Source organism: Spermophilus citellus (genome assembly GCF_964194105.1).
Source record: "Spermophilus citellus genome assembly, chromosome: 2".
NCBI classification, from domain to species: Eukaryota; Metazoa; Chordata; class Mammalia; order Rodentia; family Sciuridae; genus Spermophilus; species Spermophilus citellus.
The window spans coordinates 20,153,388-20,168,904 of NC_138183.1; the positions used below are offsets into that span (position 1 = coordinate 20,153,388).

General features: G+C 61.4%; 1 protein-coding gene across 3 annotated transcripts in view; it reads right to left on the reverse strand.

Moving 5' to 3' along the window:
• COL27A1 (collagen type XXVII alpha 1 chain) overlaps positions 1–15,517 on the reverse strand; it is a 122,975-nt gene that overhangs the window by 29,903 nt on the left and 77,555 nt on the right. For all 3 annotated transcript variants that reach the window (XR_014020458.1, XM_081280124.1, XM_081280123.1), the window contains exons 25-36: positions 15,183–15,236; positions 13,411–13,464; positions 13,128–13,181; positions 9,841–9,894; positions 6,259–6,312; positions 5,763–5,807; positions 5,621–5,665; positions 5,307–5,360; positions 4,326–4,379; positions 3,497–3,550; positions 1,749–1,802; positions 1,040–1,093 (exon numbers count right to left, since the gene is read on the reverse strand). Coding sequence is in view for 2 of the 3 variants with exons in the window: in XM_081280124.1 (XP_081136250.1) it covers positions 1,040–1,093; positions 1,749–1,802; positions 3,497–3,550; positions 4,326–4,379; positions 5,307–5,360; positions 5,621–5,665; positions 5,763–5,807; positions 6,259–6,312; positions 9,841–9,894; positions 13,128–13,181; positions 13,411–13,464; positions 15,183–15,236 (630 nt within the window). In the remaining variant the exon portion in view is untranslated. The remainder of the gene's footprint in view (positions 1–1,039; positions 1,094–1,748; positions 1,803–3,496; positions 3,551–4,325; positions 4,380–5,306; positions 5,361–5,620; positions 5,666–5,762; positions 5,808–6,258; positions 6,313–9,840; positions 9,895–13,127; positions 13,182–13,410; positions 13,465–15,182; positions 15,237–15,517) is intronic.

The window sequence follows — 15,517 nt, forward strand, 5'->3', positions numbered from 1 at the left end:
TGGGGGAGCTGTCACCCTTCAGGCCACCAAGGTGCCCTGGGAGAGGGGAAGTCCTGGGGCTCTGGGGGAGGGGCATGAGCAGAGGCCTGGGGAAATGCAGGCCAGAGGAGAGGGTGCTGGTCTAAGGCCACGGTGGGTGGCACAGGGGATCTGGCTGTGGCGCTCACCTGGGACCTCGGAGGGGCTGGTGGGGGTGATGTGCCCAGTGCCGGTCAGCCCTGGAGAAAGCCCACCTGAGGGGCATAAGTGGAGGTGGGCCAGGCCTGGGCCGGGGTGGGGCCGGTGAGTCAGGGCTGCTACCTGCAGAGAGCCCCTGTGTCCCTCTAAGGGCCCTGCCTTTGTGGCTGATGGGGACCGGCCGGGCTGAGCTGGGCCAACAAGCTTTGGCTCTGTGAGCCTTGAGTTTGAATCCTAGATCCTCCATTCGCAGCCTTAGACTCTGAACAGACACCTCTCTGGCCCCCTGTGAGCCTCAATCTCCCCACCTTTAGAACTGGGGCGCCCTGCAGCAGAAAGAGCTGCAGTTTGAAGCCAGATAGACCCAGATTTGGGCCCTGGGTTTGCCAGTTACTAGCTGTGTGTCCGCAAGCAGGCTGCTAAACCTCTCTGAGCCTCAGTTTCCTCTCTAAAGATATAACTTACCTTGCAGCAATGATGGAGGTGATTCATACAGAGGGCTCAGCCGGTACCTATGTCACTAGTCCTCCCTAAACAGTGGCCTGCACATCAACGCTGGTGGTTATTGTTTTTCTGATTTTTTAGGATGCTTGGAAGGCAACAGAAACCAAAGCCTGGGCTCTGGGCCCGGCCTGGAGGGCGCTCAGCAACCTCCCTCAGCCAAGAGAAGCAGATGTTTTAGGAGAAGGGAGCACGGACCAGTGGGAGGTGGTGACGGTCCCCAGCTCCACCGAGCAGGCACCTGGGTGGGCAGGGCCAGGCTCCCAGGGGGCCACACTGACCACAGAGGCTGTGGGGATGGGTGCTCTGGGAGGGCAGAACTGGCCCTCTCCTCCCAGCTCCTGACCCAGAGGGCACGTACCTTCAGCCCGTCGGGCCCTGCAGGGCCACCGTCACCCTCGAGGCCTGGCTCTCCCTGGAAAGGGGATGAGAGAAACCAAGACACATTATTATATTGGGAGGGGTCCAGAGAGCCCCCCACCTTGGGCCAGGGTAGCACGAGGTGTTGGACAGGAGGAAAGATGGACACATGGTCAGGCCTGGAGCCCATGAACAGAGGCCCTCGGACGCCCTCTCCCCCGTGGGCCTGCTGTGTCCTCAAGCTGCCCAGGGGTCATGTTCAGGAGGACTTAATAAACCAGCAGGGAACATAAAGAAATGGCCACAGGGCCCTCCAGGGCTTCTCAGGTCTCTCTTGGAGAAGGAGGGACAACTGTGGACAGTTCTGAAGGACAAACATGTTCTCAATAAAATCCCTGGAATTTCGATGCCTTTGGACGCCCTGGGTTTACCCAGAGGAGGCCACGCTCCTGACTGCAGGCCTTCTCAGAGGTGCTAATGGCTAAGCGCGAACACCAGGCGTGCACGTCCCCAACGTCCCCAGGCACAGAACGCTTTCCTCCACACTGGGGAAACGCTGGTGAAGGGGGTGCACGAGGCCGGGAAGAGGCCTGGTCTGTTTCTAAGCTGAGGAAACCGAGGGTCAAGGAGGCCGGCTGGAGCCCTTCTCTCCCTTCCTCGCCTGCGCCCACACCCTGGGCTTTCCAGGGAGAAGCACTGCTGCTACTTACCCGCTGCCCAACGAGGCCCTGCTCCCCAGGGGTGCCCAGGGGTCCAAGGTCGCCCTAGGAGAATCCAAACACAAGTCCATGAAGGCAGGCAGGACCAGTCCCGGTCCTCGCAACCCTCTCCTGTTTCCACCAGGGAGCAGGAGGGAGCTGGGGAAGTCCCTCTTCCCAAGGACCAAACACAATCATAAAGCATCAACCAGAGCCCCCTACTCTAGGTCAGCCCTAGACATGGGCTTCCCCAGCACCAGGGAAGAAAGACCATCACCATCACCATGATTATCATCTCCACCATAATCACCACCAGAATCACCACCATCACCATCAGATCATCAAAATCACCATCATCATTGCCACCACCACCATCCCATCATCACCACCATCCCATCATCATGATTATTGTATCCACCCCCATCAACCCCTTCTAATTTCATCATCACCATCACCACCACCACCATCATCATCGCCAATATTACCATTATCACTATCACCATTACCATGATTATCATATCCCTAATTATCATCACCATTATCATCATTATCACCATCAGCAGCTTCTCACTGTCATCACCATCATTATTATAACCATCACTGTCATCACCACCACCATCATCCTCAAAATCATCAACATCATGATTATCACCACCACCACCATCATCATCAACACCACCATCATCACCACCTTCCAATCATCACCTCCACTATCACCACCATTACCATAATGCCCGTGATCATCATTACTGTCATTACTATCACCACCATCACTACCTTCACATCATAATCACCATCATCACCATCACCACCACCTTCACCATCACCATTATCTTCACGGGTAATGGCGCACTGTCCTAAGTACTTTTTGCTCTGAACACCTCTGGCTTTTGCCACTACCCTGAAGGAGAGAAACTCTGGTCAGTAACCAGACCACAGTCTAGCGCAGGGCCCATGTCTGGTGACACACTCAGGGTACAGATTGAAGTGGCCTGGCCTGGAGGCTTGGTACAGGATGGCCACTCTAACCGACAGCTTCTTGCCCTTCCTGGAGACTGGGAAAGAAACTCAGACCAGGCGGAGGCTCAAGTAAGAGTCACCTGCACCCTGGAGATCCCCAAGGGGTCCTTCTCATGCAGGGACTTCCAAGCCCCACTCTCCTGCTGGGGTCTGGGGCACGAGGAGGAGGCAGAGCTCAGCCCTCCCCACCTGTTCCTACATGGGGGGCGGGGGTCACCATTGTTCTTTGAATAAAGGTTCTGGAGCTAAGCCAAGCCCGACAGCCACAGGCCGGTCCAGCGCCCTCTGAATGACAGGGAGACTCAGGCACGGGGCGGGACTGGGGGGATCTGCGCCAGCCCGCGGCCCCTGGCCGGCTCCCCGGGTCGCAGGCCCTCTTCCAACAGCAGAAGTGGGAGCCCTCCCAGGCCCAGGTTCAGTGGGCATCTGCTTCTTGGCAGGTAATGGGGGACAGCAGTGCTGAGATGCAGGTGGCATCACAGCCCAGAGGTGCGGCCCCCCGACATGCAGCCTGGCAGGTGTCAGAGAAAACGCTGCCCGGCAGGGGCAGGGCGGGGCTCTGGGCAGACGAGCACCCACCGTGGCCACCCCAGGCCTGCTCCCCCGCAGGAGCACAGAGAGCCCATTATCCCAGGCACAAGAAACGCCTGTTTCTTCTGCGGGTGGGGGTGGGGGACACGGACAGTGGCAGCTGGGCGCTGGTGTTGACAGGCATTTTTCTGTCTTTCATCCCGCCTCACCTTCATCCCTGCTTCCCCAGGAAGGCCGGGTTCTCCCACTGCACCTGGCGGCCCCTGCAAGAAAATGCCATCAGTCTCTCCTAGAGCAAGGGCCGGCCCCCGGTTGTAAGCAAGGGGGTAACTGAGGCCCAGAGAGGGCCAGGGATATACTCAGGTCACACAGCATGAGACACACAGAGACAGAAGCAGGTAGCAGCTTCTGGGAGCCTGATCTGGGGCTAGGGAGGGTGGCTGGGCCCAGACTGGCCACACCTTAGGACTACCTGTGGCTGCTGGACCCTCTCCCTGCCCATGAGTGCAGTTTACCACCTAGGAGCCCTGGGCAAGCCCAGGGGGGGAACTCGTGGTTCACTTAAGGCCTGGGACAAGGCCAGTGTGAGCTCAGGGCTGAGCGGTCAAGTTCTTCTCTGCAGTGGGGCCAGATCAGGACAAAGGGGCATTGCGTCACCAGGGCATGGCCTTGGCCTCCATATACCCCAGGGCTTGGCTTTCTCCTCTGGATAAGGCAGGGAGCTCTGAGGCCCCTCTGCTCCTTGCTGCCTGAGGCTGCGTGGTCCCACCTCTGTGCCGGCTGAATTCCCAGCAGGGGGGATGCGGGTACTCTCAGTGAGGCAAAGAGGCCCTGCCAACCCCGAGGGCCTGGGCCTGGGAGCCCAGCTCTGGTCTCTGCCTCTGGCTGGGGCCTCCCCTCTCTGTAGGGCCTAAGCTCCAGTCTCAGCACACAAGGCTCCGCCATCTCCCTGGGCCAGGACAGGGACGGCAGGAGGATACCCCTAGGAGGAGGCGGGAGGGGTAGCAGGAAGGACCAGCAAGGGTGCCCAGCACTCACCTTGGGTCCCATCTCTCCCAGAGGGCCCACTGGTCCCTGGGGTCCCTGAGGGCCCTGGAAGACAGACACACAGACACACAGTTGGGAGAAGCCAGCTTCCTACCACACGGGCTGGAGCGGCGGAGGAAGGGAGGACCAGCAGGTCCTGGGAGGGAGCAGCCCAGCCCACAGCTGAGCCCGCTCCAGCCGCACTGCAGGACCCTAGAAGTCCAGGTCCTCAGTCCCAATCTCCTGTGGGTCCCCCAACCACCTGCACCCTCCCACTCACCCACCAAGCCCAGCAGGGCTGCCCTGGGGCCCGGGCTCTGGGCCTGGCTCACCCTGGTCCTCTGCCCCACAGACCCCCACCTCTGTCCTGGACAACCCAGCGCTCAAAGGGCCTCTCTCTCATCCAGGCCCTGGGGCAGAGCCTCCTGCCCACCCTAGTGCCCTCTGGGGAGGGCCCAGGCACTCCCTCTGAGCTCTGGAGCCGCCCTGACCCCCATCTCAGCAGCAGCACTGGCTCCGGCAGCCTCCACAGGAATGGGGACACCTGGGCAATCCCCCAAGCCCAGCCCCTGGCATCTCCTGACAGCAGGTCACGCTCTTCAACGGTTCCTTCACTCTTAGGACAAAGGGCCGATGCTGGCCATGGCCAGCCACCTCCTGGCAGCCCCTAGTGTGCTGACCGGTTGTCCCCGTCTGTCTCCTCCCTGCCTTTCTCTGTGCTGCACGTCCTCCACACATCTCCCATCTCCTCCTCACCACAGATGGGCAGGGCAGGGGCAGCTGTCCCCTCCTTAATGGCAGAACAGGCTGCAAGGAAGTGCACGGAGGCCCAGGCATGGAGTTTGGGCAGGGCTCTCGCCCCCACCTGGGCCTGGCCCGGGGACAGAGGGGCCCGGCATGGTGGCTTTCCAGCCCTGCTCCTTGTCTGGCCCACACCCCTGGTGGCTGGTCTGAGACCAGCGCAAAGGTGTCAAGAGGGTAAGGGACACTGACCGGTTCTCCTGGGAGGCCCTTGGTGCCAGGGGGGCCTGAGGGACCCGGGATGCCCTGCAGAGAGAGACACAGTGACCACAGTCCCTCCCCGCCATCGCTGCGCCTGCTCCTGGACCTCAGGTGAGTCACGCAGGTGTCCTGGGTCTTCCCCACCCCACAGGTGTGATCCCATGTGACAGGCAGGGAGGCAGAGACTCAGGGGAGGACACATGCTGAAGGGGCTGGAGGCCGTGGGGTCTCCGCAGCAGGCCAGGAACCCGTGGCTACTGTGTCCCACCCAGTGCCAAAGCCCCACGATGAGAACTGTCACTTACAAGGAAGCCTCGTGGGCCCGAATGGCCTCGCTCACCAGCCGAGCCCTGGAAGCACATTTGGTGGTTATTAGAGGCACACATCACAGAGCGGGGAGTGGGGTGGGGGCTGGCGGCCGGCCAGCGTGACCTTGGCCTGACGTACCTGCTGTCCAGGCTGGCCGGGTCTGCCCCGAGGTCCTGCAGGGCCCTGCAGGAAGCGGAGCGCATACAGTGAGGGGAGTTCATGGGAGGACCCTTCCCCAGGAGGCACCCGCCTCACGGAGAGACCACAGCGTCCTCCCCTGTCCCCACTGTGCAGGTGGAAATGCTAAGGCCCCGCAAAGGATAGGCTTTCCATAGCCATCAGGACCCTGTCCCACTGACAGGGACGTCAGATGGCCTCAGCTCAAGGAGCCTGGTGAGGCTGGGGCCCTGGGGTTCAGAGGCACTGTGATCCCTTCCGGCTGGCCCTCCCCTGCTTTCTCTTCTCTGGGCCTGCGGGGACAGGAGGACAACTGGCCTTGGGGATGGCCTAAGCCTCCCCTAGCACTCTCTGCTGCCCCTAGGGGTGGTGCTGGGGAAGGACAGGCCTCTGGTGCTGGAACCCCTGCCCTGGGTGGGGGGGGGGGGGGCGGGTAAAGGCAGGACATAGCTGGTACCTTCAGGCCCCTGGACCCCTGCTCCCCAGCGGGTCCATCCGGTCCTCTGGGACCCTGAAAAAGAAAGAAGGTTCTAGCACAGTGGACACCAGGGGTCTCCTCAGGCTGGGAGCCAGGATGGCGGGGCTTCCTGGAGCCTAGGCCTTTCCTGCACAAGCCTGGGCTCTGCCTTGTGCCTTCCTGCACATTGCCACCTGAGCCACGTCACCCTTGGGTGTCAGCCGAGATGGCACCGCAGACAGCATAGCCAGGGAGACTCAGCGAGAGGCCCCATCTTTCCAGACCTCGTGGGGGGGTAACCCAGCTGACCCACTCCACACGTGGGACTGAGGATCAGACCAAGAACCATGAGGCCATGACCCACAGCCGGATCTTCACACCCTGTGCCTCCCGAGCACACACATGGCGGAAGCGGGCGTGTGGGGGGAGACTGAGACAGACCGGGGGACCTGTGGCCAGATGTGTGAGCTGGGCCAGCTCACAGAGGAAGGACTGGCAACAGGAGGGGGCAGGAGCAGGGCCACTGTCCTCTGGAGCCCTGGGCTCAGTCCTGACCCTGGAGACTGGATGGAGTCTCAGTCCCTCAGGGGAGAGGTCCTGGGAGAAGGAGGAGTCCTGCTCTCATATGCACAGCTAGGAACATGGAGGCCAGGCTAAGGAAGCCCACCACCCAAGGCCCCTCAGCACATTAGCAACTGGTCTCTCCTTCAGGGTCCCCCATGGGGACTCCCACAGAGCCACAGATGGCATGGGGTCTCCTGGAAAAGGTCCCTGGGGAACAGATCAGTGTTTGTTCTGTGGGGGACAAAGGGTGTCAGGCAGAGGTGGCTGGAGGAGCAGCCGGGCACATTCCTCCAGACCCCAGGATGGGAGGTGTCTGGGTGGGGGAGGCTGAGGAATGGGGAGGAAAAGCCACTGACACACAGGAAAACTGCTGATCCACTTTATCAGCTGCCTGGCGCTCCCAAGGAGGGGGCCCTGAGGGGTCCTGGTGTGGCCTGGACCCTGCTGCCTCTGCTCACCATGGGAGAACAGGGAGAAAGTGGTGAACCGGTGACGACTGTGACATTAAGAAGCTACAGTAACAGCAATAGAGAAAGCTGGGCCACGGTCTTACAGATGAGGAGCCGGGTCTTTGTGGAAGTGAATGTGCTTGTGGCCCCAGGGCCACCAGGGAGAGCTGAAATTCGAACCCAAGTCAGCTGGAGCCCACGGTCATTTCCTCCCCAGAATCCCTGTTGCTCAGTGGGGGGTGGGGGTGGGGTGAGCACCCGTCATGGTGGGGGGCAGCTGGAGGAGCTGTGGGAGGTGCTGAGAGGGTCACGTCTGGGAGACCCTGCTGGGGGAGGCCAGGGCAAGGCCAAGGCCTGGCTCAGAGATGGGGCCAGTCTCGGGAGGGAGCAGGAGGCTCTCTCTGCTTTGGGCCTGGGTTTCTGGCAGAGCCTGCCCTCTCACACCCACGCCCAGAGGCCATGTCTGCAGCCCCGGCCTCCAGCCAGGCCTGGGTCGGACTGGGCAGGGGACCCTGGCCAGGGCGGGGAAACCTGGCCACCTTCTGCCTCGTGAGGAACGCTAAAGGAGGAGTGGGAGACTTGAGGGAGACATGCAGGCTCTGCCTGCCGCACTGGGAGGTGCTGGCATGTTGGGGACATTCATGAAAGGACAGAACCTCTGGGCCATGTCCCTGGGGGGCCTCTGTGGCCACCCGTCTACAGAGGAAGAAACAGAGGCTCAGAAGAAAGAGAGGCTCAGAGGGGGAGGCTATTGCCTGAGGTTCAAGAGAAGTTTCCGGGGACAAGCTACAGCCCACTCACGGCCACAGAGCGCGGCCCTGGTACCTGGATCTCGGGTCCTCGGCCCCTCTGAGCTGCACACCTGAGCAGGTGGACAAAGCCTCCAGGAGCTTGGGAAACCGGCCTGAGGCCCCACATCCGGGAGGCGGGGAGGCTGAGCCCCTCTGACCCAGAACCCTCCTGCTCTCAGCTTCGGCTGGTGGGCACAGCCCGCAGCTCCCTGCCCAGAGCAGAGGGTCCAGCCCCCACCGGCGGCCCCCACCCCTCAAGCTCATTCTTCCTAGGGTGGGAGGAGGGTGGGCAGCAGGGGCCACCCTCCACGGGCAGGAGGGTAGGCAGGGTCTTGCTTCCCTCCCTGACCCAGTCCCAGGGCACTATGGGGAGACTGAGGCCCAGAGAGCAGCCAGGCCTTGCAGGGGTCGGGCAAACCAGGAGCTGGGCAGGCCTGCCCAGAGGGAGCTCTCCCCCACCCCAGGGCCTCTCTGCCCCACCCTCAGTGACCTGGGGGAAGCGGCCCAGGGAGGCCTGCTGGGCCGGTCCTGGGGTGATCCCACAGGATTGCATTCCTGCCAAGCCCCCTGGGAGAGGAGCTCCATCCCATCTCTCCTCTCAGTCCTGGGAACTTTGATGTGGTCAGGAGCCCAGGTTTCCTCAAGCCGGAGAGAAATTCCTCAAGGCTCTGCTGGGAAGGGGTGGTGCAGACGCTGGGGAGCGGGGCAGGGAGCAGGCCGGGGCTGAGCTGGGCCATGGCAGCTCACCCTCCAGCTAATAGGCTTTCCGGGGCAGAGGGAACCTGGCTGTCCATGGGCCTCTTCCCCTTGAAGACTCCAGGGACGTGGGCACTGGGAGGGGCCCTGTTGGCTGGAGGGCAGGGCCTCTTTATCTCCCCTCTCTCTCTGGGTCCAGCTGCTCAGGCCATCGGGTGCAGGGGAGATTTTTGAACTAGTTGGAATTCAGCCAAGAGTGAACAGCGAGAGATCCTATCCCCTGCGTGGGGCTGGGTATCAGGCCCAGTTCCCGTTCCAGGTTGTTTCCTCTTCGCAGCGAGGCTGAATGGCTTGGCACCTGCTCAACAGCTGGCAGAAGGAGGCCATTCTACCTACCCTCCCTGCACGATCAAGAAAGAGGCTGAGTCCAGTATGTAAGAGAGCCAAACTCCCCTGGTTCAAATCCCAGTTCCGCCCCTTTCTAGCTGTGCAACAGGAGGCAAGTGACTTAACCTCTCTGCACCTGTTTTCTCCTGTGTAAAATGGCAATAAGACAGCACCTAGGGGCAGGGTAGTGCTGAGGACTGGATGAGTCAGTGCATGTGAAAGAGACTGCCTGAGGGAGTGTCAGTGATGCCCCAGGCCACTGTGCTCAGGCCAGCTCTTGTCTTCTGTGGCTCCCCACTACCCTGAGAGCACAGCTGTGACCTTTGAGCCCTGTCTAGCATGGTGCCTACTAAGTCCTGGCCCACCCCTCTGCCTGGAGCCGGGTACCAGCTCAGGCATCACCCTCTCCCCGGCCTTCCTAGGTGCCCTGCCTGGCAAGGCCACCTCAGGGCTCCCAAGGGGCCTGTGCTTCCACCCCACACGTCTGGTAACCCCACAATCCATCGCCCGGCTCTGCCAAGCCGTGTGCGTGGCCTGATGCCTGCCTGTTCCCAGCGATGCCTCTGGGGCCCCCGTGGTGGTTGGCACATTGCAGGTGCCAGTCAAGGCGTGGCTGCAGGAAGGAGCGAGGAAATGAGCTGAAGGAAACTTGGAACTAGAGGCCAGCTGTGCCCCAGGATCTGAGCCTGACTTACCCGGCGTCCCTTAGGGCCCCTCAGGCCTGGCGGGCCTCGCGATCCTGGAGGACCCTGTGGGGAGGAACTTGGTTTAGAGAAGTCCTTCTCGGAGGTGAGAGCACTGGGGGGGGGGTAGGAGAGAGGGGCAGAGCTGGGAGGCTATAGCCTCCACCAGGCACCATCGGGAGCCTCCCTGCCTCCACCCAGTGGCTGCAAGCTGAAGGCAGGGTGCCAGCCCGTTGGGAAAGGCAGCCGAGGGCCACAACCTCTGGCCTGGGCCAATGCCCTGGGCCTTTCCACCATCCTGGTGGCGGGCAGGGCCCGTCTGGATGAGCCATTCCCTTCTTGACTTCAAAATCAGCAATGACAGGCTGTCGTGACAGGTGTGACAAAGGTCTCTTTAACTTCGCGTTCCCTTTCCTCTCCTCAGCAGCCACCAAGTCCTGTCCTTCGTACCCCACCCAGACTCCAAATGTGACGCTGAACAGGTTTCCCCTGGGCAGGAAGAGCCTCGAACCCCGCCTGAGGAGGGCTGGGAGACCGGGCAGGTGGGAGAGGACCAAGAAGGGAGGGCAGGGCAAAGGGAGGGGCAGAGGGAAGGGGGCAGGGGGCATAGGAGAAGGGGCAGAGAGGAGGGGCAGAGGGGAGGGGCAGCCCCAGCAGGACGCCCCCATTCTCCCAGCTGAGGAAGTGACAAGAAAAGCTAGGGGGACAGGAGAGGACAAGGAAACTTGGGGGGTTTCATTCTCCGAATTCTCAGCACCAGGCCCTGCAGGGACATGTGCTGGGACAGAGGAACCGGAGAGTGAGGGACGTGGGCGGGGATGGAGTGAGCAGGTCCACAGGCCGCGACTGCATTCCCAGACAGCGGAAGCCCTCTGAGGGCTCCCCTCAGCACGATTCCCAAGGGGCTGGCTAGCTCCTCTTCCAAAGAGGGGACGGCCATGTCCCCTGCAGGTCCCAGGGAGAAGCCAGCCCCCTAGGTACAAGAGGACAGCCGCAGCCACAGCACCCAGCAGACCTCTGACTGCAGCTACAGGGTTCAGGGCTGTGGCTGCCCCCACTCACCCCTCAGCAGAGCCAGGGGGCCATGGTCCCCGCGGCAGCCCAGGGCTGGCGGGAAAGACTAGGCCAGAGGAGCCCACTCTCTCGAGGTGGGGGGCGCTCCCAGGAGGGCCGGCGGCTCCAGGCAGAAGCAGGAACCGAGTGCTGGGCAGACCCCCCCATGGCACTGAGGGCCCATGTGATTCCCTCTGACACTTGCTGGGCGCCCCCCTGAGCCGGTCAGTTAAACTCAGGCCTCAGTGACTCCTCTGCAGGAGGGGGAGGGGAGTCCCTGCCTCCTGGCATCGCTGAGGATGGTCCTCAGTGAAAGGTAGCTATCCATTCTTGAGAGCAGAAGGTCAGATCTGGAGACTAGACCCAGCTGGGGTCACCAGGTCCCCCTGGGCAGGTCCCAGGCCCTTCCCACCTGCCCCATCCCCAGTTATGAGGCTCAGACTTGACGGACTTCCAATGGGCCGGAGCGGAGGTGGACACTGAAGGGACTGGAAACGTGGGGAAACGCTGACCAGAGGGGAAGAGGAGCTGCCGAAACCTCACTCTCATGGGACAGTCTGAGAAACACCATTAAAGGGGCAACTGCTACATTCAACAAAATGTCACTGCCACTTGCTGAGCCCTTGGCAACAGCAGGAAGCTTGCTTAGCACACACCACCCATGAGGTCGGGTGCTTCTCGCGGCTTCTCACACTGAGGTAAGATCATACTCCCTTGCGGAGAAGGGAGGAGGAAGCCCAGGTTCAGAGAAGCTGTGAACATTGCCAGCAGCCACACAGCTGGGCAGGCGGGGAGCCGGGGTTGGGCTCCGTGTCTGCAGTGGAAGCAGGGTTTCTGGGTCCCTGGCTCTAGGCACCTGGCTGGCCAGCAGGAGCCTCAAGAGACCCAAAGGACTAGTCCCACGCTGGGGCAGGGAAAGGTCAATGGCGACCTTGGCATCACGAAGTCTGGGCTACCCCACTGAACAGATGGATGCACTGAGGCCGGTGGGGAGAGAAGCGAGTGGAGCCGGGTGGAGATGCAGAGGAGGCCTGCACCTTCCCACCGTGCCCGGCCTGATGTCCCACCCCGCCACTGACCATCCACCTTGTCCCCGTGACTCCTGTCCAGGCTGCCCTCTGACCCAGGCCCAGGGCACAGAAGGTGGATGACTCCCAGGCACCTTGCCTTTGGCCTTTGTCCCGTCCAGGGGGCCCCCATGCAGCTGGGCTCTATCCCTTCATCTCCAACACGGGGAGGACGACTGGAGTCCAAGCTGGTGGCTCAGCTGCCTGGTGAGCTGCACCCAGCAGAACGTTGGTCCTCTGACGCCCACCCGGAATGAGACTCCCAAGAGCAGATCTATTTCCTGCCAGTTGGCACCTGCAGGTACGCCTACCTACGCCGGGCACAGCAGGTGCATGGAAGAGCCAGGCAGTGGCTGGCCTGGCTTCCCTAATCCACACAGAGAACCGGCCAGGCCAGCGGAGCCTGCCCGGGCTCCAACCTCAGAGGCTGCCCACCTTTGTCATGCGGCCCCAGGGAGCTCCCCAGTTTGCAGTCTGCAGAACCCTGGGAAGCCGGATCTCATCCTTCCTGGCTCTGTCCTGGGATGCAGGCCTGGGCAGGTCCCCTAGCCCACCCCAGTCACCTGAGGAACCCTACCTGGGAGCAGGCTCCCAGACCTGAGCCCTGACCTTGGCCAAAGCCAGCTTTGTCCCTCGGATTCCATCCTCATAAGCAGAGGGACCCAAGCAAAGATCACCTGCTCTAAATGAAAGCAGACCACCCCAGTGATCCTAGGGGAAGGGCCCTAGATCTAGGAGTTCCTGGCTCCCCCTCTCCCACAGCCTTCCCGTCTGTCCACCACCTCTGCCTTGGGGTCCTCAGGAGCACCCCAGCTTCCTCAGCAATCAGGATGTTGGGGCCCCCAAGGCCTGCATGTCACATGGTACTTCCCCAGTAGATGAGTGAATGGACAAAAGCAGTGATGGTGACCAAGCTGCTCCTGAGAGGCCACATCACTCCGTAGGGACACTAGCTCACAGTCTGTTTTAACCTGCAGAGTCACACAACCATGACCGTGGTTACTTCCTGGTTTTCAGATAAGCAAAACTTGGACTCAGAGAAATCCAAGGATCTGCCCCGGGACATGGCCACGGAGGGCGGGACTGACCCTCCAGCCCAGCTCTGTCCGACTTGAGGCCGGGACTCGGTGTCCTCACTAGACAGTGGGTTTGCACCCAGGAACAGGGGGCTCTGCTCACCGGGGGTCCAGGCTCTCCGGGGGTCCCAACACCACCTGGCACTCCAGGGTGACCCTGTGGTGGAAGCAGAGGAAGAGAGGGGTCAGCTGTGGCCTGGGCCTGTCCCTCCTGCAGCCCTGCCTGGCTGGGCCTAGCCTGGGCCGGAGGGCAAAGACCAGGCCTCCTGGAGGGACAAGGACCTGGTTGTCCTAAAGGTCTTGGAGACGTGGCAGGTGGGGAAGGAGCAGGGGGTCACCCTAGGCTGCGACAGGAGAGGGCCAGAGGAGGCAGACTTACTCCTTACCATCACCCCCTTGGGTCCGGGTGCGCCTGGGGGTCCTATCATGCCTCGGTCACCCTGCAATGGAGACAGCAATGCAGAGAGGTCATAGCTGTGGCTGTGGGTTACTGAGGGGTCAGCTGCTGAGGGCCTCCCAGGGGCCCACAGAGGGACAGGGATTTGGCCACTGTCTATAGAGAGTCCCTGCCCAGCTCATGGACACGTCATCCAGACGGGGAGCTGAGATTCCTTCGGTGGAAACCGAGACGAGTCCTGGGAGGCTGCGGCCTGCTCGGCAGAGGACCGTAGGGCCAGGATGGTGACAAAGGACACACCAAGGACCAGCGCCTTCTCCCCTTGACCCTGACCACACTGTGCGGTCCTCATTAGGCCTGGCATCCCCTGGGCTGGGCTCACTAAGGCAGAAAGAGTCACAGAAAGCCTTCCCTCCACTCCGCTCACCCCCCGGCCACACTGAGATGAGCTACTGGAGGATCGGAGCCCACTCCCTCCATCTCGCCCAATCCAGACTGAGGGGCTGCGAGGGCTGGAGCTGCGGGCACAGCCAGGGCGGGAAGGCAGGGCCTCTGAGCTCACACCCGGCCTCTGTTGATGCTCAGTCACACTTCTTGTCTCCACCCAGCCAGCAAGAATTTATTGAGCACCTACTGTATGGCCAACACTGTATGTCAGGCCCTGGATGTTCAATGAGGAGCAGAAACATAGATTTCTCCCACCCACAAGGCAAGTTACTCAGTGTAGCAGGGAGATGACAGGACCCTCCAGAAGAGGTGTGGCCTGGAGCACTTGCTGGGAGGGAAGTCACAGGGCCAGGTACCACCACAGGAGGTGGCCCAAGAGCTGTGGGTCACTAAGAGTTATCCAGGCTGAAAGGGCGGGGCGGGAGGGACAGGGAAGTACCTGGCCAAGGCACAGGCGTGTAGGTAAGGAGGGAGCGGAACAACTGAGCAATGGGACAGCAGGAATTGGCTCTGGTGTCACAAGCTGGGTGTGAAAGCTGCCAGCCCTGCCGGACAGGGTTGGGGGCACATGGGACCCTTCTCTACTTTTAGTTATTTTTTTCAATTTCTTGTAAATCGGTAATTATTTCAAAATAAAAAGTTCAATTTAAAGGAAGAGGAGGACAAGAAGGAAAGGGGCAGCAGCCAGAGTGTCCCAGACACGAGTGACAGAGGCCGGCACAGTGCGAGCCTGGAAGTTAGCTGGGGCCCTACGAGGGTGGACCTCATTTCCCTGTCCATTCAGTGGGGACAATACTGGCTCTGCCAGGGCCCTGCTCTGGGGACCAGATAAGCTCAAAGGAAGGCCGTATCCTGCAGGGGACGGGTGGGACACAGGAAGGGGAACCGCAGGCTGCTCTTGAGAAGCAGAGAGGCTCAGTGGGCAGCTGTGGCCTTGGATAATGAAGGCCCAGCTCCGCCTCTTACTACTGGGCACGTCAAGCAAGTCACCTTCTCTGCTGGAGCCTGGGTCACCTCACCTGTGAGAGCTGCAGGGAGCTACCGAGGTGCCTGAGGGGAGGTCCCCCCTCATCTCTCTACAAGATGAAGCTCCCTCCATCCGTTGCCCACCCCAGAAAGTGCCTGCAGCCCAGGCCCCAGGCATCCCCTGGTGGTCACACAGAAAAGTCTAACGGAAGGCAGGCACTGGCAGGGCATTGAATGCCCAGTCCAGCGAGAGGCCAGCAATGGTCTGAAAGCCCCGGGTCCATGCGCCCTCGGCCTTGTCCACCTCAAAACCCTCCCGCTGATGGCTGATCGCGGGGCAGCACTTACCTTTTCTCCCACGATTCCTGGCTCCCCGACTAGACCGATGAATCCCAGAAGACCCTGGAGGGCGCGTTCATGAAAACAGAGGACACAACATGAAGGCGGAGTCGGCTGAGTTTCCATGGAGACAGTCTGCACTTCCCCTTCTCTGGAGCTCAGTTCCCGGGTCCCCTGGTCCCCTTCCCGGGCACTCCAGCCCTCATCCAGCCGGCTGGGGCCGCGGAGGAGAGCGCTGTCTCCCTGGGCACAGTCCTCCCTTCCCTCGCTGCCAGATGGTTCTGATTTGGGAGCCAAGCGGGCCGCTGCCAGCATCCCTGGGAGTGCCACACATTCTTCTTGTG